Raw genomic sequence first — 26,477 nt, forward strand, 5'->3', positions numbered from 1 at the left:
GATGACTGCATGTTCAGACAGGCTAGGAAGAAATAAAAGCTGGTTTTATTATTTTGTTCTTACTATCCATTAACTAAATGGATATTGGTAGAAAGGGGCAGGTATAAGCTATCTTTAGGAGTTTCTGTTCTAGAGAATAAATTGGACTCTCTTAGCCAATTATTCACATTTTGAAGTCTTATCATCAGGAGATTAGGAACAGTAAAATTAAATGGCTGACATGCATGAAAGCTGAAAGAGAACCTAATGTGGGAAACATTTTCCATCTGGCTCAATTACTTAGTTGCCAAAATAATAATAATAATAAAACGAACAGGGGATAGGCATATTGTTGCTCTGATAAAAATGCTGACGGTGCTTTCACATGCCACTAAAACCTCCTTCAGCCTGCTCTTGAGATACACTGTCACATCTACAGCGGCAGATGCCTCTCAATGCCAATGTCATGGGACAAACAAGGATCACTAGGTCTTTCCTTTCCATGTTTCAGGCATCTCTCATTGGCAAAGAATTCAAAATGCATTTAAAAATAAGTACTCAGTGCCTGAATTACTTTTTGGATGGAGATGACATTTGTGTTATTTTTCCACTCTTAAAAAATAATAAAACCTGTGGAGAAAAATTTTTATCACATATTTAATACATATGAAATAACTTTTATATACTCCCCACTCAGCTTAAGGAATAGAACCTTTCCAGTACTCAGAAGCCCCCTGTATAATTCCACCTTTTCCTACTCCACAGGCGTTAACTTCCCCCTTAACTTAGCACTCCCTTGATTGACCACACCATGCTTGGTAACCTAAACAACATTTCAGTTGTATTTCTCAATTTCGTAAGTGGAATTTTATTACTTTATTCTTCTGCAAGTGTATGTGAGAAAAACATAGCATTGTTTTTCTCACACAATGCTATGTCCCTAAAATTCGTGTAAATGTGAAGAGCACCACGCTGTATTTATACATTTGCCTACTGATGGGCATTAAGGTTTCCAATTTTTGCCACGACAAGCCACATTGCTGCAGACATCTTAGGGCATACCTCCTGTACATGCATACAGCTCTTCTGTGGGGTAGGTTACCAGCCCACAACTGAAACTGCTGGCTCATAGAGTGTCCATGTTTTCCAACTTTACTAGACATTGCTACACTCTTTTCCAAAGTGGTTACAACAATTTACACTCCCACAAGAAGAGTAAAAGCTCCTACTATTCCATAACCACACCAAAACTTGGTATTTTTTCTTTTCTTTTTTTTTTTTTTTTGAGATGGAGCCTCACTCTATTGCCCAGGCTGGAGTGCAGGGGCGCATCTCAGCTCACTGCAAGCTCCGCCTCCCGGGTTCCCGCCATTCTCCTGCCTCAGCCTCCCGAGTAGCTGGGACTACAGGCACCCGTCACCACACCCGGCTAATAAAAGTATTTTTCTAGTAGAGATGGGGTTTCACCATGTTAGCCAGGATGGTCTCTATCTCCTGACCTCATGATCAGCCCACCTCAGCCTCCCAAAGTGCTAGGATTACAGGTGTGAGTCACTGCTCTTGGCCAGTATTTTCTTAATTCTTTTAATTTTTGCCAATTTGATGAGTATAAAATGGGACCTCATTGTGGTTTAACTAGCATTTCCTTGATTACTAATTAAGTTGTATTTCCCCCTCCATATTTATTGGCCATTTGGATTTTCTCTACTGTGAAATTTGTTTCTTTTGTGCATTTTTGTCTTCTACTAGGTCTTTTTCTTATTGATTAGTAGGAGTTCTGCATTGTATTCTGGATATAAATCCTCTGTTGATCACATGTACTGAAAATATCTTCTCCTAGCTTGTCTCTCACTTTGGCCATAATGTCATTTGGTGACTTTAAGTTCTTATCATGATATAATGAACATGTATCAACTTTTTCATTCTTGTTATATTTATTTTATACATATATATATATATGTGTGTGTATGTATATATATATATATATATTTGAGACAGGGTCTCACTCCATCACCCAGGCTGGGGTGTAGTGGTGTGACAACAGTAGAGGCGCCCATGAACTTCTGAGCTCAGGCAGTCCTCCTGCCTCAGCCTCCCGAAGTGCTAGAACTATAGGAGTGAGCCACAGAGCCCAGCCATGTTATCCTGTTTAATCATCCCTGCTCCAAGGTCATACATATTCTTCTATATTTGTTTCTAGAAATAATAATTCTTTTTCATATTTATCTGAATCCATTTGGTATTTATTTTTGTATGTGGTGTATGACTTGATCCTTACAAGGCAAAGACATTCATGTGAAGACAGAGGCAGAAACTGAAGTGATGCAGCTCTAAGGCATGAACGTGAAGGATTGCCAGCAACCAGAGGCTAGGAAGAGATGGGGAGCAGTTCTTCCTAGAGCCTTCAGAGGTAGGGTAATTTTGGACTTTTAGCCTCCAGAACTGTGAGAGAATAAACGTCCGATGTTTTAAGCCATTTAGTTTGTGGTATTTTGTTATGGTGGCCCTAAGAGACTAACGCAATCCATATGAAGTATCCCAGAGCACTTGTCAGAAAGTCCATTCCCCCAACTAAACTGCAGTGTCAACTGTCACCTCTCCCTACTGACTGACAGGCCAGTTCCACCACAGAGCAAGATTCCACGTACACGTGGCGGTCTTGTCTAGGCTTCCCACATACTCGCTGACCCACCTCAGCCCCTGCATCTACACCACACTGCTCTTCGTTACTACAGCTTTACGGCAAGGGATCTAGCAGGTTAAATCCTCCCACTTGTTGTTCCTGTTATTTCTCTTTTCCATATAAATTTTAAAATCAGCTTATCAAGTTTCAGAAAAAAAGCATGGGGTTTTTATGGGAATTACTTTGAATTTATATATCAATTCAAGAAGAACTGACTTTTTTAAAAATAATTGAGCCTTCTTAACCACGAACATGACAAAGCTCTGTCTATTTAGATGTTAGTTTAATGTCTTCTGATATAATTTTACATTTTCTTCCATGAAGGTCTTGTCAGGTCTGGTCCCACATTTCTAGTATTTTCTCTTGGTACTATAATGGTATACTTTTAAAAATTATATTCTTAAACAGGGCATCATTTAAATAAAAAAGGCAAAACTTGGTGATCTTTAGAAACAGTACCTACTCATATACTTACACCAATAAGTTCTTGAATGAGCATCCCATACAGAAATCAGATATTTTAATAACTATATTAATATCTAGTATGTCCACGCTCAAAAAAAAATTAAAAATTAAAAAAAAACATATATCTGTGCTCATTATGTGTTGGACATTGCCCTAAATGTGTAAACCTCACTTTCCTGAGGTAAATTCTATGAAGCTCACTGTACAGTTGACAAAGCTGAGGCTTAAAGAGGTAAAGGCCCAGAAGGCAGCTCTGGAAACAGAAGCCAGCATGTAGCTCCACTGCATTATTTCTTAAGTACTATTGCGTGGCTCACCCCTTTGTCATGACAGATGAGAAGAATAAAATCCACCTTAACCTCAGAACCCAAAAAGGCTTTCCCAATAATCAAAATCCCTTCTGGCTGCCTAAATTCACTTGGTGGGTTCTGCAAATCAAAGTAGCATTGAAACTTACTGCACTTGTGGATTCAAAACTACTTTTCTGATTAATTTAGAATAAAATGCTCTCCAGATGATAAACACTCAACACTTTCAATTACATTTTTAAAGTAATTAGATAATATAGTAAACCAAGAATGTCATAAAACTAGTATTACTGTTAGGCAGTGGTAGTTTCCAGGTATTTTTTCAATTACTTTCTTAAAAATGCTCAACGCTTAACTGTCAATTTCCAGATTAATGATTCATTTTCAAGATTCAGTAATGGACTTCACCTAGATCCCAAAGCTTCTAGGTTGATGATGATTAGTATTTCTATGGACAAACCAATAGTTAACCATTCAAGTGATTTTCAGTAATTACATTAATATATATCTAAATTCTTTCTTAATCTATAAGCCACAGAATCAGCGTATCTAGAATACCAGTAATCTTCTGACCTTAACCAATACCAAGTAATCCCTTTTCAGTATTGGTGCACAAAACTTTGGTCTCACCTTATATTAATGGATAATCTGTGAACACCATCTACTTAATTACATTTGTTTGCTTACTACAATGCTACAAATATTTATTAAACTTCTACTAAGTGCTTGAGGTAATCAGTGAAAGCAACAGACAAAAGATCCTGACAATTTTCACTATGAGGTGGGAACTCAGCACACTCCACTGTGACCCAGTAGTGGTCAGGAACAGTTGATCAATTTATTAGATCACATCTGTGGAACACACCTGAGATTATCATTGTGAAAATTAACATATGTTAGGCGAACTGCTCTTAGCTACATAGTTGTATACTGTCTTCAAAATGGAAAAACTAAACCATGATGTTCAGTAAGATAAAAATGTACCTGTACTTTCACAATAACTGATGAAAGTGTTTAATGTCATTAATTTCACTGGCTAAGTGAAATTGAAGGTTAGAAACCAACTACACTTTTCCTATGCCCATTTTAGTGAACTGCTGGTATCCCTATAAAAACCAAGTAATTGGCAACTTATTAAAAATAGAAAAAGCAGCAGCAGCAGCAGTAGCAGAGAGAGAACAATAGCAGGTGGCGTAAGTACAGCGGAGCTTCTTAATAGCCGCAGGCAGCTCTGTCACTACCAGAGTCAATTATTCTCACAGAAGAGCATCAAGGAGGCCAGGCAGCCCCCCTGGGTCAGTTAACACATGTATCATTTAGAGATAACATGCTGCTTACAAATAGTGGTGGCAAAGATTGAAACCCAAGTTCCACAACTGCTTTTGCAACACATAAAATTTACGCTCGCTAGTCACTTGTTAGCATTTTTGGAATGCAGTGGGACAGAGGAAGCAGAAGGGCAGGTCCATAGCCAGGAAAATGTACACTGTCTGGACTCTGCTAGTCCCTGGGGACTAGAGTGGCAGGGGATGAATCTGGAATGACTGGCCCTGGCTACTGGCCACAGCATCCCAACAACAGCAAAAAAAAAAAAAAAAATGAACCTACATGCCTGGTTTATCCTAATGGTCCGTGAATAAATGCCAGAGGCTTACATTTCACAGGACTGACCAAAATTCACAAGTATGTAAAAAGTTCCTGCCCTATACCTCCTTCTCCTATAATTAAACAACAAAGAACCCACAGAGTCTGAACACAGTATAGATGGCTTATGAAATACAAATGACAAAATATTCATATCCTCTAAAAATTAAAGCGATGTGGTGGCATATAAAGACACAGAGTTAATTAAGTATTTTGCTCAAAACTCTGCATTATAAAATGTTTCTCCTTTCTCTTTGCTGTCTTTTTCTTTTTGGTTCGCTTTCATTTATTAAGAAGCAAACAGGGATGAAAAGTAGAGGGCTGAGCAAGGTGATGCTATTTGGGTGGGGAGATGGAGAGAAGGAAAACTGGAGGAAAGAAAAAGCAAAATAGACATATCATAAAGGGCAATAAAAGAACAACTAGAGGCCCACGCCGATGCTGGACACCCTCCTCCCATTCTGACTAACAGCCCGAACCCTTTTAGCATTCTACATCACCGAACCCTTAGAAAGATGGGGCTAAAATATTCAGTGGTTCCTGAAGGTACTTCTCGGCAGCACCTGCCATGTGGCAGGAAGTGAAAACAAAACAAAACAAAATTGGCAGAAGCAGAAGGCCTCACCACATGAGTTTGTTCTGATGACTGAACCTCAGCTGTATAAGGAAAGAAAACACTGGGTCTCAAAATTTCATCTTAAATACAGAACTTATTATAACTAAAGAATTACCATAAGTGGTATCTATCAAAGTAATCAAAGAGTTTTTTAGGCTGTTTTCTCATTTCTATTTTACCTTCTTCAGTTTTCCTTCTCTCCATCTCCCCACCCAAATAGCACCCAAATGTACAAAATTTGTACATTTTTGCATTTTTATGACATACCTGGAAGAGATTAAAGCAGACATAAGGAGTACTCTCATGAAGGTGACTTCTGTTACAGGAAGGGCAAATGGTGGGACATGAAATGATGGAAACAGCAAAGTGGGTCATAGAACCAGAAGCAACCCTGGTGGGAATCCATTAAGGGGGTGGGCCAGACCCTGGTCGGGGGTAAGCCTGGCATGCTGTGACATATTAGGTCTTTGTGATGCAACAGAGTGTCCTGACACCTGGCTGGGAAGCACCCATAGCTTAGAACCAAAAATATGTTTTGTTTTGAGCTATCAGTTAAGTTTGCTCACCAACATGTGATCACCAATAACTACTTCTCTCTACTATACTCAACAAGACAGGCTGATGATCAGTGGCCGGCATTTTTTGAAACCTGCTAGTGAGCTAATGCAACCTGCAAGGCTGAAGCCCATTCAACACAGAACTTGGCCTTATCATAGTCTAAGACAATAGGCCCGAAGTCCTCACTAAATTCAAGTGTGTTAGATCAAACATTAGTGAAAACCTGGGCAAGAAGGAAAGGACTAGCAAGAAAAGACAAAATGTGTGGAAATAAGATGGATGGAAGCAATGCTGACAAGCTGTAACTTTGGAGATACCCAGTAGCGCAGACTCTGAGGTAGACGGTCAAGAGCCGAGCTCCCTCCACCTGCAGTTATCCCCTCCACGCAGTCTCCTCCTGGCCCTCTTCCAGCAGGCACTCGACACATGGACTCCTCTGATACACCTTCAAGGACTAGGGATCCCTATGGCCAGTGACATGGAGGAAATATTTTTGTCTTCATGAAGCTATGAAGGTGTTTATCCAACACTATGGGCTATGTATTTCAAAACTGAGAAACAAGTCATTTGTTATCTTGAGGCAACATATAAATCAGATGTATCTTAAAGAAAAGGGTTGTCTCTTTCTGAAAGATGGACTCCTTTTTGCTTCACAGTTTTCAAGCACATCTCCTGTCCTACATGCGTTTATATATAGTTACAGCAGCAATGGTTTATTTACATTCCTCCACTGACTGCAGAAAACCACAATCTATTTGCAATTATAATACCCTAAAAATAAGTTATTTGATTCTTTCAAATGTGAAAAGTAACAAGTGGCAACATTCTTGTTAAAAACTCATATAGAAAGTTGGTCATTTGCAAAACAGGTCTGCCAAAGGCAAAAAACAAAAAACGAAAAAACAACAACACATACACATTTAGAGGTTTTAAAAGCCTATTCTGGTTTTTCAAGCAGGGTATACAGAAACAAAACATCAAATTAAATGACTTTAACTCAACTAGAAGTAGGAATTAATATTATTCCTTTCTCTGATCAAAACTCATCAGGCAAAGTTCTCAAAACAATGTTTTCCTGGCTTACACTACTTGAGACAAAAGTATTTCCTAGTGATTAACATTACATGACCCTTCCAAACCTGAGCAAAGCTCACCTAACTATTCTAAAATGGTATTACAAATTGAGTATTCCTTATTGAAATGTTTGGGAACAGAATTGTTTCAAATTTTGTAGGATTCTGAAACAGTTGCATGAAATTTACCAGCTGAGCATCCTGAATCTGAAAATCTGAAATCCAAAATACTCCAATGAGCACTTTCAATATCGTGCTGGTGCTCAAAAAGTTTCAGATTTTGGAGCATTTTGGGTTCTAGAGCATTTTGGATTTTCAGATTTGGGATTCTCAACCTGTATTTGAAAATGGAGGCTGGGTGTGGTGGCTCACACCTCTAATCCCAGCTACTCAAGAGGCCGAGGTGGGAAGATCACTTGAGTCCCACCAGCCTGGGCAACACAGCGAGACCCTGTCTCTATGAAAAATAAAAAATTAGCCAGGTGTAGTAGTGCACGCCTATAGTCCCAGCTACTCAGGAGGCTGAAGTGGGAAGATCACTTGAGCCCAGGAGGTCGAGGCTGCAGTGAGCCATGATCATGCCACTGCACTACAGCCTGGGTGACAGAGTGAGATCCTGTCTCCAAAAAAAAAAGAAAAAGAAAAAGAAAATGCACCAATCACCACATAAAAACAACAATGTTAGTAGGCCAACCCTTCAGCAGAGAAAAATCTGAAAGTAAGCCAGTATTTATCTCATGCTGCTCAAGTTCCAGCCCTATATGGCACAGACTTTCAGAGACTTGCTCCCTATTCTCCATCTAGTTTTTCACAGCACTTTTAACAAACTAACAAAGCCACTAAAAGCAAAACTTCACAACAGAAAGGTAGCCAATTTTTTTTTAAAGATTCTAAAGTGTAAGTGTGCAAAAATGTACACAAAGCAATTTTTAGATTTATAAAAGTACGAATGATAACCTGAACTTCCCTCATTGGGAGCTACCATTTACCAGGTGCTTGCCATGTGCCACCCACAAGTATAGCACCCTACGTGTATCACCACGTGTGATGCTCACAACAGCTCTGTTAAATGGGGATGAGACACATCTCCAGCCTGCAGATAAGGAGGCGGAGGCACAGTGAAGTTGAGTAAGATTTCAGCACAGTTGCTGGCAGGGCTGGGATACGAATATAGAGCTTGAGCTCCCTCCCACCACCAGCACATTCCACTGCCTCTCATGAGAGGGAACTTAAAGAAATGATGGCTTCTCCAAATAACACAAGGCCATGCAGCTCTAGTGGCAGGGGTTTTGACTGATGACCATTGTAATTCCCAGGAATACAGTGTGCCTGTGCCTAGCATATCATAAATACTCAATATGACCTACAACATATATTACATGTACATTCATACATACATAAATAAAATGCTTAAAAGGGGAGTCTAAAATAAGAAATAGGGAACATTTAATTTTATGTACTTCTCATGATTTACATTTTAGGCAAGAATATTACTTTTTAGCCGGGCGTTGTGGCTCACGCCTGTAATCCCAACACTTTGGGAGGCCGAGGCGGGCAGATAACCTGAGGTCAGGAGTTCGAGACCGGCCTGGCTAACATGATGAAACCCCGTCTCTATTAAAAATACAAAAAATTAGCTGGGCATGGGGGTGCACGCCTGTAATCCCAGCTACTCGGGAGGCTGAGGCAGGAGAAACGCTTGAACCCGGCAGGCAGAGGTTGTAGTGAGCCGAGATCATGCCACTGCACTTCAGCTTGGGCAACAAGAGTGAAACTCTTGTCTCAAAAAAAAAAAAAAAGAATATTACTTTTTAAATTATTTTAAAATTTTGAAACAATCTCAAACTTATGGAAATTTGCAAGAATAGTACAAAGAACTGTCTCTCCCCAGAACCATTGAGGGGAAGTTGCCAACTTGAGGCCCCCTCACCATGAATACTTTAGTATGTGTTTTCCCAAAAAACAAAACCAAATCACTAGGCCAGGGACTGTGGCTCACACCTGTAAACCCAGCACTCTGAGAGGCCGAGTTGGGCAGATCACTTGAAGTCAAGAGTTCAGGACCAGCCTGGCCAACAGGGTGAAACCCAATCTCTACTAAAAATACAAAAATTAGTCGGGTATGGTGGCACATGCCTGTAATCCCAGCTAGTCGGGAGGTGAGGCATCATGAGAATTGTTTGAACCCAGAAGGTGGAGGTTGCAGTGAGCTGAGATGGTGCCACCGCAGCACTCCAGCCTGGGCGACAGAGCCAGACTCTGTCTCAAAACAAAAACAGCAACAACAACAAAAACCAAACCACGGTCCTACATAACCATAATACGACCATCAGAATCAGAACATTAACACTGATACATTTCTACCATTAAATCCTCAAGCCCCATGCAAGCTTCGTCACCTGTCCCAGCAATGGCCTTTATAGTAAAAAGATCGAGGTCAGAATCACATGTTGCATTTAGTTGACATGTCTCTTTAGTCTCCTTCAGTTTGGAATCGTTCTTTGGTCTTGCTTTGACTTTCACGACCATGAAATTTTTGAGGATCACAGGCCAGTTATTTTGTAGAATGTCACTCCAACCAGGTTTGTCTATCATTTCCTCATAATTAGATTGAGGTCACGTACCTTGGCAGGAACACTGCAGAGGGAATGGTGTGTTCTCTTTGCATCCTAGCAGGTGGCATGATTTCAATTTGTCCCACTGCTGGGATTACCTGGTTAAGGTGGCATCTGCCAGGCCTCTCCATTGGAAAGTTGCTCTTTTTCTCCTTTGTAATCATTAAGTATTTTTGAAAGAGGTACTTTGAAATTTAGAGAATCCATTCTTCAAATGCTGAATTTATTGATAAGTCCGTACACAGGTTTTCTTACAAAGTAGGTGAAGCTGTGTGAGAACTCTTAGTTTTCTTTTTTATTCAGCAGGTTCTAATCCATGACTATCACTTCTTAAATTTTGAAATTAACTCAGATTTGGCCAGTGGGAACCCCTTCAAACTGACTCTGGGTCCTTTTGGCATGTTTTCATCACTCTTTGAAGACTTCTTTGCTTTCTAACCCAAGATGTTCCAGGCTCATGTTAAACATTCCTGCTCCAATCCTATAATCAGCCATTTCTCCAAGCAGCTGGGGTTCCTTTTAGTGGAAAATGGGATATAGAAGCCAAGATCTAGAAACCTGATACACTCATTGCTATTGGAATATTGCTGTTCCCAGGCACCCTCTCCCTCTACTATGAACAGAACTAGGAAATAGATGTGCATATGTATGTGCACACACATATGTATATAAATACACACGCATGCATGCCTTTTGCAAAGATTTTATTGCTATTTTTATCGGTCCTTATTAAAATCCATGCATTCACACCAATACTTCTGATTCCGGTCTAGCATCACAGGGTTAATTCTAGCTGTCTCCTTTCCAATATCTGTAACGTTCTTCAACAGTGAGAGCTGCTGGGGGCCATTCTCCTGAACATACTTATTTCATCAATCCTCCTATATTCAACCAATCAATACAGGAAGGGCATCCCAGAAACAATGGATGCCCTTCTCACCTCTCCTGGGCTCTGGCACAGCACACCAGACCCTCCCTCCTCATCCTACTCAGTCAGGCTCTGATACCCCTGGCCAGGCCAACACCTTGCTGAGCCCACTTAATAGCCTCTAGGACTGAACTGTTCAGGAAGGAAAAGAGAGAGAAAAGAAGAATACTTTTAAAATTAAAAAGAATTAATGTAAAAATGTATTTTTTAAAGAATATCAGTTAAGTTAGAACTTGTAATAATTCAGAGGGCCAAACTAAAGTTCAACTTCGCATCATCTATGAAGAACAGGTTTGCTAAGTAAATTAATAGTGTAAACAAGCTTGTAACCCAGATATTTAACCTACTTAAGAAAACTAATTGTTTTCAAGCACTTTAAAATCACTGGGCATGTACTTGCCTTTAGTTATTGTCTAGTTACAAATGACTTCTATTTTATTTGTTATAGCTTTGATAAGCCTTGTGATTATGCTTTAAGAATTACAACTTAAACTCAATACAGTTTAGATCCTTTAAAAATGTCTTTATTAATCAATTGGTTTTTCAATTAATCACCTGAAATAAAACTTTTTAACCATTCAGTGATTTTTCTTTTTTAGTTAATCTGTCATGTTGCTTAAAAAGAAAAAATGGGCCGGGAATGGTGGCTCATGCCTGTAATCCTAGCAGTTTGGGAGGCTGAGGTGGGAGAACCACTTGAGCCCAGGAGTTCAAGACCAGCCTGAGCAGCATAGGGAGATCCTGTCTCTGCTAAAAGTTTTTTTTAATTAGCCAGGCGTGGTGGCACATGCCTGTAGTCCCAATTACTTGCGTGGCTGAGACAGGAGGATCTCAGCTTGCGCCCAGAAGGTAGAGGCTGCAGTGAACTATGAATCGCACCACTGAACTCCAACCTGGGCAACAGAACAAGACTTGTCTCAAAAAAAAGAAAGAAAAAAAGAAAAACGCCTTTCGGCTGGGTGCGGTAGCTCATGCCTGTAATCTCAGCACTTTGGGAGGCCGAGGGGGGTAGATCATGAAGTCAGGAGTTTGAGAACAGCCTGGCCAACATAGTGAAACTCCGTCTGTACTAAAAGTTCAAAAAATCAGCCTGGGTGTGGTGGCAGGCACCTGTAATCCCAGCTACTTGGGAGGCTGAAACAGGAGAATCGCTTGAACCCGGGAGGTGGAGGTTGCAGTGAGCTGAGATCAAGCCACGTGCTGCGCTCCAGCCGGGGGCAACAGTGTGAGACTGCCTCAAAAAAAAAAAAAAAAAAAAGAAAAACACCTTTCAGTGGCCGGCCAGGGACGCTCCCAAAGACCTCCTATTCTGCACACCATCAGCACAGTCTCATTCTCCTGTTGTTTATTATGAATGCAGTGCTGAGGGTACCATAAAGCCAGTAAGCCGTTCCTGTCATCTGCATCCACATTTTAAGACACTCCACTTTATAAAACAGGGATTCAACCAATCAATTAGCAAATTATTCTGCACTGTGTTTAAGGCAGCTTGGGAAGAGAAGAAAATTTTGGTGGAGTTACAGCACCCAGTTCCTCCACCTCCTCATGTGTACATGGCTGCAGCCTGGTCACTGAGCTGTCAGCACTCCTTTTTTCTTATGAAGATAAAACCATCCTCCACATCAGGTTGTCAGGAGGACTAAATGAGGTAATGGAAGTGTGTGCAGCATAATAGGCACTTAATGAATCAGTTCATGTCCCTTCCCTCCCACCAGAGCCTTATGGAAAAACTCAGCATGACTCAGAGCAATGTTTTAAAATCTGGTTACACAGAACCTCAGAGAGAAGCTACTGCAGAGTAAAGGTCATAACTGCGAGCCTGAACCACGTCTGCCCTATCACTGCCTCTGACCCAAACAAAGGGAAACCAGAAAAAAACACCGGCAAGAGTTCCATAATCTAAAACTGAGCAACCAACTCATCCCTGCCTCAGGAGAATAGAAATATTCTAAGAGAAAGAAATGAAGAACAAATAAGCTGTTTTTTCTACCCTGACTTCCAAATAAAAGTGCCAACAAGTCCTAGAGACTCCAACGAGGCCCAGTTTGAGGGTCCTGGACCACTGAGGCACTCATTTATTCAGTGGTGGGTTATCTGGTTTTTACCTCTAGCTCTATTAAGTACCAGTAACTATTAGGATTTAACATGTGATAGAAGAAGATCACATTATTAAAAATCCATTAGAAAGCCCCACCTCTACAAAAAAATTAGCCGGGCATGGTGTTGGAGCCTGTAGCCCCAGCTACTCTAGTACCTGAGATGGAAGGACTGCTTGAGCCCGGTAGATTATGGCTGAGATTGTGACACTGCACTCCAACAGACTGAGACCTTGTCTCAAAAAAAGAATCAGAAATCCATTAGAGGTAAGCAATTTTTAAAATCAAAGGTGTTAACAATATGATGCACTATGGGCCAACCTAGCCCATAGTAAAAAGAAAAAAAAGTGTATTAAAAAGAAAAAAAAAGGCTGGACGCGGTGGGTCACGCCTGTAATCCCAGCACTTTGGGAGGCTGAGGCAGGCGGATCACGAGGTCAGGAGATCGAGACCATCCTGGCTAACATGGTGAAACCCCGTCTCTACTAAAAATACAGACAAAAAAAAATTAGCTGGGCGTGGTGGTGGGCACCTGTAGTCCCAGCTGCTGGGGAGGCTGAGGCAGGAGAATGGTGTGAACCTGGGAGGCGGAGCTTACAGTGAGCTGAGATTGCACCACTGCACTCCAGTCTGGGCGACAGGGCAAGACTCCATCTCAAAACAAAACAAAACAAACAAAAAAAATAAGGCTGAGGATGGTGGCTCATGCCTATAATCCCAGCACCTTGGGAGGCAAAGGCAGGAGGATTGCCTGAGGTCAGGAGTTTGAGACCAGCCTGGGCAACATATCAAGGCCCTGTCTCTACAGAAAAATTTAGCCAGGTGTGGTGGTGTGCACCTGTAGTCCTAACTACTTGGGAGGCTAACCCAGGAGGATTGTTTGGCTCGAGTTTCAGGCTGCAGTGAGCTGAGATCTTGCCACTGCACTCCAGCCTGGGTGACAGAGCAAAGCCCTGTCTCTAATAAATTAAAAAAGAAGAAGAAGACAAAGGCAAAAAAGCTAGTCCCTAATAGTGAATCAAGCAGAGCTGGAAAGGTCCCAGAGCAGGTTAGACATTTCAAACACGTGGCCTCAAAAGAAAACACTAGGATCAGGAATGAATCTAAGAATTCTCAGTTAATAATGCCAGATGATTTATTTGCTCTATATTTTCAATATCTGAAATATCTAAACTTCCTTGGCATGTAAGATGATGTACTTTTGGTGTGTTGTTTCTTTTAAAACCACGATAATTTGTTTACATTCAAGAAAATATAGTGGCAATCCTTCCAAACTGCCTCAAGAGCAAACCTAGACATTTAAAAAATGCAAACAAAAAAGGTATCATGAATATACATTGTCTCTGCAAATAATTCTTCTTCACACAGAAGGATAAAGCTGTCTGCATGTGTCATTTGCAAAGCCTCTGTGCTTCCAAAAGGCCTCCAAGCAAGGTTTAAAGGAGGGCTCCCAGCAAAGTTTAAAGCAGGTCTCCCCTGGGTTTACAAAGGGCCTAGACCCTGAGTGATATAGCACAGGACTCAGACGTCCTCCCCAAACCACTGCAGACACACCAGTGTTCTGCAGCAGGAAACACCAGTTCCCCTCCTTTTAGGGACCATAGTGCCTAAAAGTCTCCCCTTCCCCAAGCTGGTGGAGGGGCCAGCCACTCTGGCTTTTCTTCTCTATTGGTGGGGGGAGGACAAGTAAACAAAGAAGCTGCTACAGCTCAGAGAATTCACAGGCTGATTGCATTTAAAGCCTTCCCCAATTGTGAGATGTTAGGCATTCTTTGTTTCCTATTAAAGGACATTCAAGCACGTGCAAAGCAGGTGGGGAAAACTAAGAGTTCTGTATCAAGGACACTGCTACCTGAAATACAGATATTTCTTCTAAAAGGGAGGAGACAGTTCACAGCCCCCTTCCACACCACACCAAATATTTCTTCTGGAAGGAAGGAAAGCTGGCCCAGCAACTTCAGGAAGCTACTGCAATGCTACCTGGCCTGGGAGAAGTATTTTGTCTGGTTTCTTCCTAGGGCAGAATACCATAATGCCCAAGCACAGAAGCTCAGCAGCCGAGGCCATCGGGGTCACTTCCTACTTGTGTAGCCTCAGGCAACACAGTCTCTCCACACCAGCTCACAGGGTCTTCATGAAGATGAAATGAGTTAGCACGGGTAAAGCACGCAGGACACTCTGCCTGGGGTTCACCACAGGAAGTGCTATCTTCAGCCCTTCCAAGATGTAAATTCCCACCTCCTCCAACCCAGACTCCTTCTTCTTTTCCTTTTCTTCAGACCGTTTGCCTGCCCCTGGTTCTTTTATTCTCAACCTAACATGCACTGTCATGCATATTCACCAGCATTCTCCAAAGACCTTGCCCCCGGTTATCCCACACTACCCTTCTAAGCCTATCCTCACGCAACCTCAGACAAACCCCAACCCCAACTAACTGTGTTCTTCACCTTTCCTTGCTGGGAAAAAAAAAACCCTGCACAGCCACAGATCACTGCAATTACATATAACGCATCTCCTCTCTCAGTGAAGCTCTTAGGGCTGGCAGCCGGTTCTCCTTGCAGTCTTTTTTTTTTTTTTTGGAGGGCGGGTGGCGCTGTTCCACATGTTTTATCTTACTTCAAGTTCTTTTTCCCACTCAGACTTCACCTCCTATTCCTACTTTACAGAAACAGTGAATGCTTCCCAGGAGAACTCCCTCAAACACCCTTCCCTCCATTTCCATATTTACTTTTCCTTCTCTGAGACTAACCTGTCATCTAGGCAGCAAATCTCTCCCTATGCCTCAGGTCTCTTCTCTGAGGGGAGATTTTTCTCCCTAGGACATCTTCTCTTCCAGGTACAAGCCAAGTAACTTTATCAAGTGCCTACGGAGTGCCAGGCTGCAGTTACAGATGACGGAAGTAGAGCTCATCCTCACGCCTTCAATGCTTACCTCTCTGCTAGCTCCTTCCTATTTGTGCTTCAAAAGGGAAGCCCAACCAGGGCAGCATTTTTCAATCTATTTTTGCTCACTGCTTTATCCCCAGAGACCAGCATAGCTCCTGGAGCATATGAGGCACTCCATAATTATTTGCTGAGTTGTTTCAAGTCATCTTTGATTCACTTATTCATTCAACAAATGCTCACTGAGCACCCTCTGTCAGAAGCTGTGCAGGTCCTGGGGTGACACTGATGAGCCCTGTGAGTTCCTGCTGGAGAGCTGCTCAATGTATTGCCAGGAAGAGACCCAAAAACCCATGAGGAGACTTCGCCACACGACAACAAGAAGCAGGATGAATAATGTGCTCGGCTGCTCGGGCTCACTGCAGCCTGATGGATGCCAGTGCTCCTCAAGGCCAAATCTAACTAACCTCATTCAGGGCTTCCCAAGCTGACCACTGGGGCGCCGGCCCTAAAATCCTTCCTTTTCGGGTTTCTCTTGCACCATCCTTTTTCCTGCTCTCACCCTGCTCCTCCGAGCAACTCCTAACGGAGCACTGTCACTCCCATGGCCTAAAGGACCACCTCTGTATGTAAGTAAATGGCTCCCAAGCTTCTGCCTTGAGCTCCAGACCCTTATTTCTGCCTGCCAAGTTATATTAAACGTCTGGCAAATCTAAACATGTCCAAAGCCAAACACATTGCCTTCTACCCCTGCTGTTCATCCCACCACATAGCCCAAACCCCTGCTCTACCCACTGACCGTCTACCCCAATTCATGGCATCATCCCTTCCCCCAGCCTGGGGCTGATCTAGGACCCCTCCCTTTTTCTCACCATAGCTGGTGGACTCATCCCACTTTGGAAGGAGCTCGAAAATCTGGTCTTTCCTTTTTTTTTGAGGCAGTCTCGCTCAGTCTCCTAGGCAGGAATGCAGTGGCGCGATCTCGGCTCACTGCAGCCTCCGTCTCCTGGATTCAAGCGATTCTCATGCCTCAGACTCCAGAGTAGCTGGGACTACAGGTGTGCACCACCATGCTTGGCTAATTTTTGTATTTTTAGTAGAGACAGGGTTTCACCACATTGGCTAGGCTGTCTCGAACTCCCAGCCTCAGGTGATCCACCCGCCTTGGCCTCCCAAAGTGCTGGGATTACAGACATGAACCACCGTGCCCGGCCTGGTCTTTCCATCTTTATGGTCACTACCTTAATTTATGTTCTCCACTTGTCCCTCTTGCTTTGACTGCCTGTCCCTTCCACTGGATCCTTAACATGAAAATCAGTGGAAGCAAGTTTAGTTTTTAAAACTGCTTTCTACGGGATAAAATCCGAATTTCTGGGCCAGGCATAGTTGCTCACACCTGTAATCACAGCTGGGTCTTATCTCAGCACTTTGGGAGGACAAGGTGGGAAAATCACTTGAGGTCAGGAATTCGAGACCAGGCTAGGCAAAAAAGCAAGATTCTATCTCTAAAAAATAAAAATAGGCTGGGTGCGGTGGCTCACGTCTGTAAGGCAGGTGGATCACTTGAGGTCAGGAGTCTGAGACCAGCCTGGCCCATATGGCGAAACCCCATCCCTACTAAAAATACAAAAATCAGCTGGGCGTGGTGGTGCATGCCTGTAATCCCAGCTACTGGGGAGGCTGAGGCAAAAGAATTGCTTGAACCCGGGAGGTGGAGGTTGCAGTGAGCTGAGATCGTGCCACTGCACTCCAGCCTGGGCAACGGAATGAGACTCTGTCTCTAAATAAATAAATAAGCTGGCCATGATGGCACACATTTGCAGTCTTAGCTACTCAGGAGGCTGAGGCAGGAGGATCGCTTGAGCCCAGGAGTTCAAGGTCACAGTGAGCTATGATCACACTATTGCACTCCAGCCTGGATGACAGAGTGAGAACCTGTCTTGTTTAAAAAAATAAAAATAAAACAAATTTCTTAGAATACAAAAACCAATCAAATTACAACTCCAAGCTACCCTTCCGCTCTCCTCCAAAGAGTTAACCCTTGTGCCCCACTAATATCTCACCATTTCCCACTCTCCCACTCACTCCCTAACTCTTTGTCCTTGTTTATTCTATTTCTTCTGCCTGAAATAGGGCAGGGAAGAGACCTGGTAAACACCCAATTCCAGTAATAACAATAATGAAAACAGTAGCTAACACTGACCCAAGCAACATGTCAAACACCTGCAACAAGTTCTCACTGAATCTTCACAATCACTCTTCGAGGTGGGTACTATTACTATCTCCTTATTTTACCAATGAGAAAACCGGGGCACACAGACGGCACAGCTGCTCAACACTGGGCTGATCTGACCACACAGCTGTCCTGACTTCAGAACCTCAGTTCTTAACCACTCCACCACACCAAGTGACTCCCATCTGCCCATTAAGACCCAGCTCAAATGTTTCCTCCTTGGGGGAGACTTTCCCATTCCCTTCCTCTTCTCTATCCTCGAGGATCCCGCAGCGCCGTCTTTATTATGGGCAGCCTCATTGTGTGTCTGTCTGTTTGCATTACTGGTTGAGTTCCAAAGATAAAAACTAGGTCTTTTTACCTTCTTATTCCCAGCACTATACAGTGCTCGACACATTAAATATGTTCAACAAATACTGATGCAGTAAACACATCTTTCCAATCACACAGGACCTAGATTATACCAAGCTCCAATTCAAGTCTACCCAGCATGCCAATGCTTCCAAACACCCGACACAGCTAACCATAACCTCTCCTCTCCTCCCCTCTCTGCCCCAGCACCTCTTCGAAAAGGAGAAGGAGCAGGCCTTGCTGGGGCAGCCACTCCCACAACCAGCTGATAGCATTATCACACCAGGGCAGGCCAGGGAGCTGCTGGCCATGGCCCTCCTGATTACAGGAGTAAAGTGCATCCAAGAAGCACTTTCTCTCCCTGAGACAGGGACAGAGGGGGCATTTGATGTGGAGTTGCCAGATTTAAGGTCTTTGTCATTTAAAATGCAACAGCAGAAGATGGACATGAAAATTAAAATGTACATAATATGATAGAAAATCTGCCATGGCCATTTTCATAACTCATGAAGAGCCAACAGGCTAATATGTATACAAGTAACACAGATATGTAAGTTTTATAACCTACTTGCCGTTTTACATAATCACCAAGACTGAATCAGATAAATTTTGCTGTAAGTTTTGAGTACTATTCTAGATGCTACAACTGCTCAGCACCTAATGGAGTGGGCTTGGTTTTTCTTTTTTCAGACACTAATGTAGAATGGTTATCTGCTCACAGTATATTCAGATGGAACAAAGTAATTTTTTAAAAGGCTGAGTCATGAAATCATTATCTTGGTAGTCAATAAATAAGAATGAAGGAAAGTAGTCCCAGACTTGAAATAAGGTTTATTCCTATGTGAGGCTAATAAAACCGGCAAGCACATAGTTAATTGTAATACATGCTAAGATGGTCTATAATTAGGATGTGGTTCCCAAATGCCAAACTTTAGCACCTGTGATGATCTATGGGGGAAAAAGGAAACAATAATCATCTTCATAAAGCTTTATTCAATTTAATGAGATGGCTCTTATTATGAGACTGTTCATTCTACTTTTTTGTTAAAAATTTTTTTTTCTTTGAAATGATGGTAACAAATGGTAAGTTTCAAAAATGCCTTTACTTGGCAAATTTCAAACCAGTAACTTATGATGGATCCCAACGTGTCTTTTTCAACCTTACAGTTCCCTGAAACCGAAGTCTGGGAACCACCATATTAAAGTGTTTGAAGAGACCTGGGAAACACCCAATTCCAGTTTGCTTAAGACCCAGTTTTAGAAAGGGATAATTGAAATGGAAAGCTAGTCAAGCATTTCCCCAAATGGACACTAAAAAACAAAAACCTGGCATTTTTAAGATTTTACATACACATCACTAAGATTTCCAATGCACATTCCCATCTTAAAGACGCTAAGAAATCCTGTAGCAAGGAAAGGCCAGTTTAATTCAGTTTAATCAGGAAAGAAACCTTTTTTTTTGGGGGGGGGCAGACAAATCTATTAGTACCCCAACAAACAGTGGGAAATGCTGAACTAATCAAATGTACGGAAGTGTGTTCTGAAAACAGAACATATTACTAGTTGAGAGACGTGCCTTGGTGAAACCTGGAAGCTGGAAGACAGCACAGCAGTGTTTTCCATGAGGCTTTTCCAAAAGAGAATACATAATCTCGTAGCTACAAAGGTGCTTCCCACTTCGGTTTCTCTAATATCTGGGGGAGAAAGTATACACACATATTCATTTCTCAATATAAATGTATCAATAGCCACTTCTCAGTATGGATGGCCAATTCAGTTTGATCAGAATGAGATCCCCCGGACGGGGAAGACAACACTCTGGGCATCAAAAATATCCATCTTCTACATGCTGAAGTAACAAATTAACATTTTTTTTAGTCACTAACAAATCTGGTTGATATGATAACTGAGTGGGACTGATAAATGATTCTTAAACCAGCAAAAGTGGGGATCATATGCTGAAATGGGGCAACTCATGAGTAGTGCCTTCTAAATGTTTTGAAACCATGGTAAGACAACCCTCAGTGATCATTAAATCAATTTAGTGGGTTGGAATTAGCTTGTTAGGGTTTTGTTCTGTACCATACAAAGTGGACTTAAAAGACTGTATCTGACTACACACACTTATTATCAGAAAGTAAATACTTCTGCTTCAGCGTAAACATTCACATGTCTATGGATTTCAATACAAATTGAATTTTTTATAGTAGAGCCAATCAAAAAGTTTAAAAGCCACTGTTCTAAGCTACGTAATTATCTACAGTTTATAAATGGGAACTTCTTGGCATTAAAAGAACAGCAATTATTTTCTGTAAGCAGAGGGGTAAAGGAAACAACAGCAAGAAGAGGCAACAACTGATCACAAGCTTCGCTGCCCTGGGATCCTGGGTAGGAGCGCACGCGATCACCTGCTAGGTCTCTGACCTTATTAAGGCATTAAAGGGCATTATTTCTGCTCACCACTATACAGTCTGGTTTTTATAAAGGCATAAATGAATAACCAAAATGCACTTCTAAAGAAAAACAAAAATGTAAGAAGTCATACTGATTAAACAAACAAAAAACAAGATTGAATAGCTGATATCCCAAACTCTGACAGGGCACTTCACAGAAAAATAAGCTTCTTTATGTCAACTGAAATGAAAGTATGTAGTAACCAAAAACCAGCACTTACTCTCTCCAGTGTGAACAAGGTTTGGTTCCAAGCAGGATTCAAGATCATTTCTTTATTTTTTTTTTTGAGACACAGTGTTGCTCTGCCGCCCAGCCTGGAGTGCAATGGTGTGATCTCAGCTCACTGCAACCTCCACCTCCCAGGTTCAACCAATTATCTTACCTCAGCCTCCCAAGTGGCCGGGATTACAGGCGCCCAGCTAATTTTTTGTATTTTTAGTAGAGATGAGGTTTCACCATGTTGGCCAGGCTGGTCTCAAACTCCTGACCTCAGGTGATCCACCCACCTCGGCCTCCCAAAGTGCTGGGACTACAGGCGTGAGCCACCGTGCCCGGCCAGATTCAAGATCCTTTCTATCTTTACTGGTTATCACTTAGATGGTCTAGTTGACAGCTGCAAAGCAGTCTCAATCAATGAGATAATTAAATGAAAGTCTTTGAACCTGCTTTTTATAAACTGAAAAAACCCACCCGTATTTAGTAAGTATGTGTTCAATTGGCCCAGGTCGGCAAAAAGTACACAATGAGTGTGACAATCTGGGGCTAAACGGCCTGCCTGCATATCACTGGAGAAAAGTGAGATAAGAAAAGTGAGAGACAAGCACAAGATAATTAGCCTGGTGGCACCCTCTCCCACCTCATACCTCCACCACACAGGGAGGCTGGGACACTGACTTAAAGCAATCCTAACTTCATCCCCACACCTGAAGCCACCACCTCACTGACTCCAGGGAGTGCAAAAGAAATTCACAAACAGGAACAGGAACGCTCCCACCCCTCCTGCTGGATCTGTTTTTAAGTGTAAGCCTCTGCACCAAGCATTTCAGAAGCATGGCACAAACCGGTATGTTTAGGAACTTCTACCAATGTACTATTCTGCTGACTGTAGCCCAAACACTATTTCAAATTTTGGAATCTGTGTACTTTCATAAAAAGTTTGTCTCCTCACATTCAAAATTAGAGATTTGACCCTTCTAATTCTAAAAATTCCACCAGGATAAGCCAACATGTATTCTAAGAAACACTAATCCTGTGAAATGCTTTGCGATGGTGCTAAACCATTTTGGGTATTTTCAGAGTGCACATCCGCTGTAAAGTAGCCTATTTTACTTTGCATAACCCTCCCTGTGCTGTCCAACAGAGTAGCCGCATGTGGCTACCGTGCACTTGCAATGAGACTAGTGCCACTCAAACTGAATTTTTAACTGTATTTTAATTAATTTAAATCTAAAAACTGACACATTTCCATTGCTGGAAAACTTTTGTATGTTTGGAAAAACTTGGGTATGTGAATCTACTTTTCCATGAAATAGTAGTAAGTTTTATGAAATCTAAAAGCAAATCAAGTATTTCCAATGAAAATTTTATGTTTGAACTGAAATGTGTTGTAAGCCTAAGATACACACCAGGTTTCAGTGTCTTGGTACAAAAAAATGTAAAATGTTGCGTTAATATTTTAAAATCAATAACACGTTGAATTGACAATATTTTACATATATTTGGTTAAAGTCGATATTATTGAAATTTCACTTATTTCTTTTTATTTTTATTTATTTATTTATTTTTTGAGACAGAGTCTTGTTCTGTCACCCAGGCTGGAGTTCAGTGGAGTGATCTCGGCTCACTGCAACCTCAGCCTCCCAGGTTCAAGCAATTCTCCTGCATCAGCCTCCCAAGTAGTTGGGATTACAGGCCACCACGCCTGGCTAATTTCTGTATTTTTAGTAGAGACGGGGTTTCACCATGTTGGCCAGGATGGTCTCGATCTCCTGACCTCGTGATCTGCCTGTCTCAGCCTCCCAAAGTGCTGGGATTACAGGTGTGAGCCACCGTGCCTGGACTGTTTTTACTTTTTTAATGTGACTCCTGGAAAATTTAAAATAACACACGTGGCTTGCATTCTGTTTCTACTGGGCGGTGCTAGTGCCATCGAATGATTCCCAAACCAACACTGGAACACCTCCCAACACCAGGTTCGGGAATGTTGCCATAACCAAATACTTTTCTTCCTGTGCAGCATTTGAACTGTTGACCACACCTGTGATTGAACAGTTCTTCCCTCATCTTCTGTGATGAGGAGTGACTGTCCTACAGAGCCACCGTTCTTTTTATCCTTTCCCAGGTCCTCTTTCTCTTCCTGTCCCCAAGGTCTCATTCTCAGTTCTCTTTTCTATTCTTTACACTCCCGTGGTGACCTCATCCTCTCCCTTAGCTTCGACTATCACTTCCACCGTGGAAGCCTTCCAAGTCTTTATCTCCACTTCTGACCTCTTTCTCAAGCTGCAGATCCACACTGCCAGCTGCCTGCTAACCAGTTCCATTGACAAGTCCCACCAAATTCTCCAATTCAGTAAGTCTGACCTGGAATGCATCATCTTCTTTTTGGTTGAAGATTCCCATTATTCACCTTAAAAACCTGGTCCCTAGTCCCATGGCCATAGCCTTATAGCAGGACCTTTCATAATAGTCCTTTTATCCCCTAATTGGCCTACCTTCCTCTCAATTCTTCCTTTAATCAGTGCCCCCTCACCAAGTCCTCCTCTGCACCATTGCCATATCAAAATTCTCACTGCACTGCCATCAAATTTTCAACAGGTCCCCACCGTCTACCATAGCAATACAAACTACTCAGCAGGCACTCAGCTCCTCTACACGTGTGCAACCTCCCCTCAATCCTCCCTGGACACACCTAGTCCTCCTCCACCTTCCTCTAGCTAAATACAGCCTGCCCTGAGTCTACTCATCACCATTCTGCCCAATCTGCAGGGTTCCACTCAAATACGAAGTCCTTAAGAAAGCTTTCTCTGATCAACACAGTTAAAATCAGTGTCTCTCCTCCCTCAAACTCCTTTGGTACTTCTAATAATCACTATGGTAATGAGAGTATATGGCCTTATCTTTATAAAATAGTATCCCCTTAATAGCACTGAATAGCACTTTGCACTGCATAGTACAGGTATGCCATCCTTGGACATCTTACCAAAGAAATCAACTCAAAAAGGAAAATCTTGCCAGGCGTCGTGGCTCACACCTGTAATCCCAGCACTTTGGGAGGCCAAGGCGGGCGGATCATGAGGTAAAGAGAACGAGACCATTTTGGCCAACATGGTGAAATCTCGTCTCTACTAAAAATACAAAAATTAGCTGGCCGTGCTGGCGCGTGCCTGTAACCCCAGCTACTCGGGAGGCTGAGGCAGGAGAATCGCTTGAACCCGGGAGGCAGAGGTTTCAGTGAGCCAAGATTGCGCCACTGCACTCCAGCCTGGCGAGCAAGACTCTGTCTCAAAAAAAAAAAAAAAAAAAAAAAAAAAAAAAAAAAATTGGTAAATTTGGAACTACTGATAACTCTTAAGTCTTTATCTCCAGACCAGACCTGTTTTAATTACTCCAGCCTTTCACCTGGATATCTCAGGATTCAATGATTCCAAAACTGAACTCATAATCTCAACCCCACACCTGTGCCTCATCTAAATGCACCCTAACTCAATGAATGGTGGCACCATTCCCGCAAGAAGCCAGCCAGAGACATAGGTGTTATTTTACATTTCTCCAACCCCGCCTTCTCATACCCAGTGACCAACTCCTCTGAAATCTTCCTAAATGCCTCTGGAACTCATTCATTTGTCCCCAACTCTGCTGTCAGTTCAGGCCACTATGACCTGAGATTACTATAGCATCATCTGGTCTTACATGCAATATCCCAGCCAGTTTCCACAGCACACCAGAATCATCTTTCAAAAATCCAATCTGAACAAGTGACTTTCCCACTTAAAACCCTTCAACTGTTCTCAGGAAAAAGACTTTCAAATGTGACTTATACACTCTTCTGCATCTGGTCAAGGCTTAGTTTTTCAGCTTACCTCTCATTTCTCAGATTATTTCTTCCCTTAAGCACACGACACTCCAACCATGTCAAAGTACTCTCTATGCTGTTCCCCAAACATGCCAATGTCCACTAGTGCCCCGTGGTCTTTGCAGAAGCTGTTATCTCTCTAGGTGTCCGTCCTTTGTAACCCCCCAACACCCTGAGCACCAGCCAGCCCCTTGCATCTATTCTCTAACTTCAGCAGTCGTGTCTGGAGAAAATCTTCACACTACTGCTAGGCTTGTACTTGTACTTATCAACACCTGGCATGTGAAAAGCACTCGGTAATTATTTGCAGAATGAATGAGTAAACAGATCATTTTCTAGGTTTTTTAAAAAACAAATTCCATCGTCAATGAATGAAAGCCATTTTTCTGTCACCTATATTAATTCAACAGCATTGTGTAAAGTGGGCAATGGACCTAAATTTTCATTTTGCCCACTGAGTCAAAACTGGTTGCTGGGCACGGTGGCTCATGCCTGTAATCCCAGAACTTTGGGAGGCCGAGGCAGGCGAATCACAAGGTCAGGAGTTCGAGATCAGCCTGGGCAACATGCTGAAACACTGTATCTACTAAAATATACAAAAAATTAGCTGGGTGTAGTGGCGGGCGCCTGTAATTTCAGCTACTTGGGAGGCTGACGCAGAAGAATCGCTTGAACCCAGGAGGCGGAGGTTGCAGTGAGCAAATATCACGCCACTGCACTCCAGCCTGGGCGACAGTGACTCCATCTCATATTTAAAAAAAAAAAAAAAAAAAAACCTAGTAATAAACAGAATTTACATGTGTGGGCTCAGAATAATCACAATGAGGGAGGAAATGCTGTATTCAATGTTCTCCTTTGCCTTGTAAACTCTAAGACCAATTCATTTGAAATTGCTGAGAACCTTCTGATGTAAAGCACAGAATGTATGAAAAACAGCCAAGTAAACGTGGATACAACACAGAGGCATAGCCTGAAGGAAACTGGAGAGTTATGAAGAGACGACATCAGACCACAGGAATGTAGGGACTTGAATAAAAAGAAAAGGCTCCGTGCTGCTCCTGTCCTTGTGCAGGCTAAAGCTCTGTGCAATCACTGTACAGGCTTCATGATCCTGGTAGCCATGAGAAAGAACAGAGCCATTCTGTGGGGCCATAAAAGCCTTTCTGGTTCATTCAACAAAGGGAGATACAGCAAACGGGAAGGAAACACTTACTAAGCACCAAGACTAGGTGCCCAGCCCTCACATAGAGCATTTCCTTTATGCGTCGCAACAATGTATTATCCCCATTTTGCTGGTGAGGAAACAAGCCTACCATCGTCACACAGCAAGTCCTGGTGACCTTATACTCACACATTTTCACTCAACATCTACTCCTGCCAAGCCCCTGTTCTAGATGTTGGGGATACAACAGTGAAGAAAACAGATAAGGTCTCTGCTCTCAGGAAACCGGACAGTATTGTTGAGAGAGACGTACCATACACAAATAATTTCAGATGGTGATACAATTTAGGAGTGTTA

General features: G+C 42.3%; 1 protein-coding gene across 13 annotated transcripts in view; it reads right to left on the reverse strand.

Annotated features, from left to right (window-relative positions):
* TNRC6B (trinucleotide repeat containing adaptor 6B) overlaps window positions 1-26,477 on the reverse strand; it is a 294,090-nt gene that overhangs the window by 127,184 nt on the left and 140,429 nt on the right. Inside the window, exon 1 of one of the 13 annotated variants that reach the window (XM_055252747.2) lies at window positions 5,963-12,102. The exons of the other annotated variants lie outside the window; for them this stretch is intronic. Coding sequence (XP_055108722.1) covers window positions 5,963-6,000 — 38 coding nt within the window. The 5' untranslated portion in view covers window positions 6,001-12,102. Of the gene's footprint in view, window positions 1-5,962; window positions 12,103-26,477 lie in introns of those variants that run through there. 13 annotated transcript variants of the gene reach the window in all.

The sequence above is a fragment of the Symphalangus syndactylus genome, chromosome 18 (assembly GCF_028878055.3).
Source record: "Symphalangus syndactylus isolate Jambi chromosome 18, NHGRI_mSymSyn1-v2.1_pri, whole genome shotgun sequence".
NCBI lineage: Eukaryota > Metazoa > Chordata > Mammalia > Primates > Hylobatidae > Symphalangus > Symphalangus syndactylus.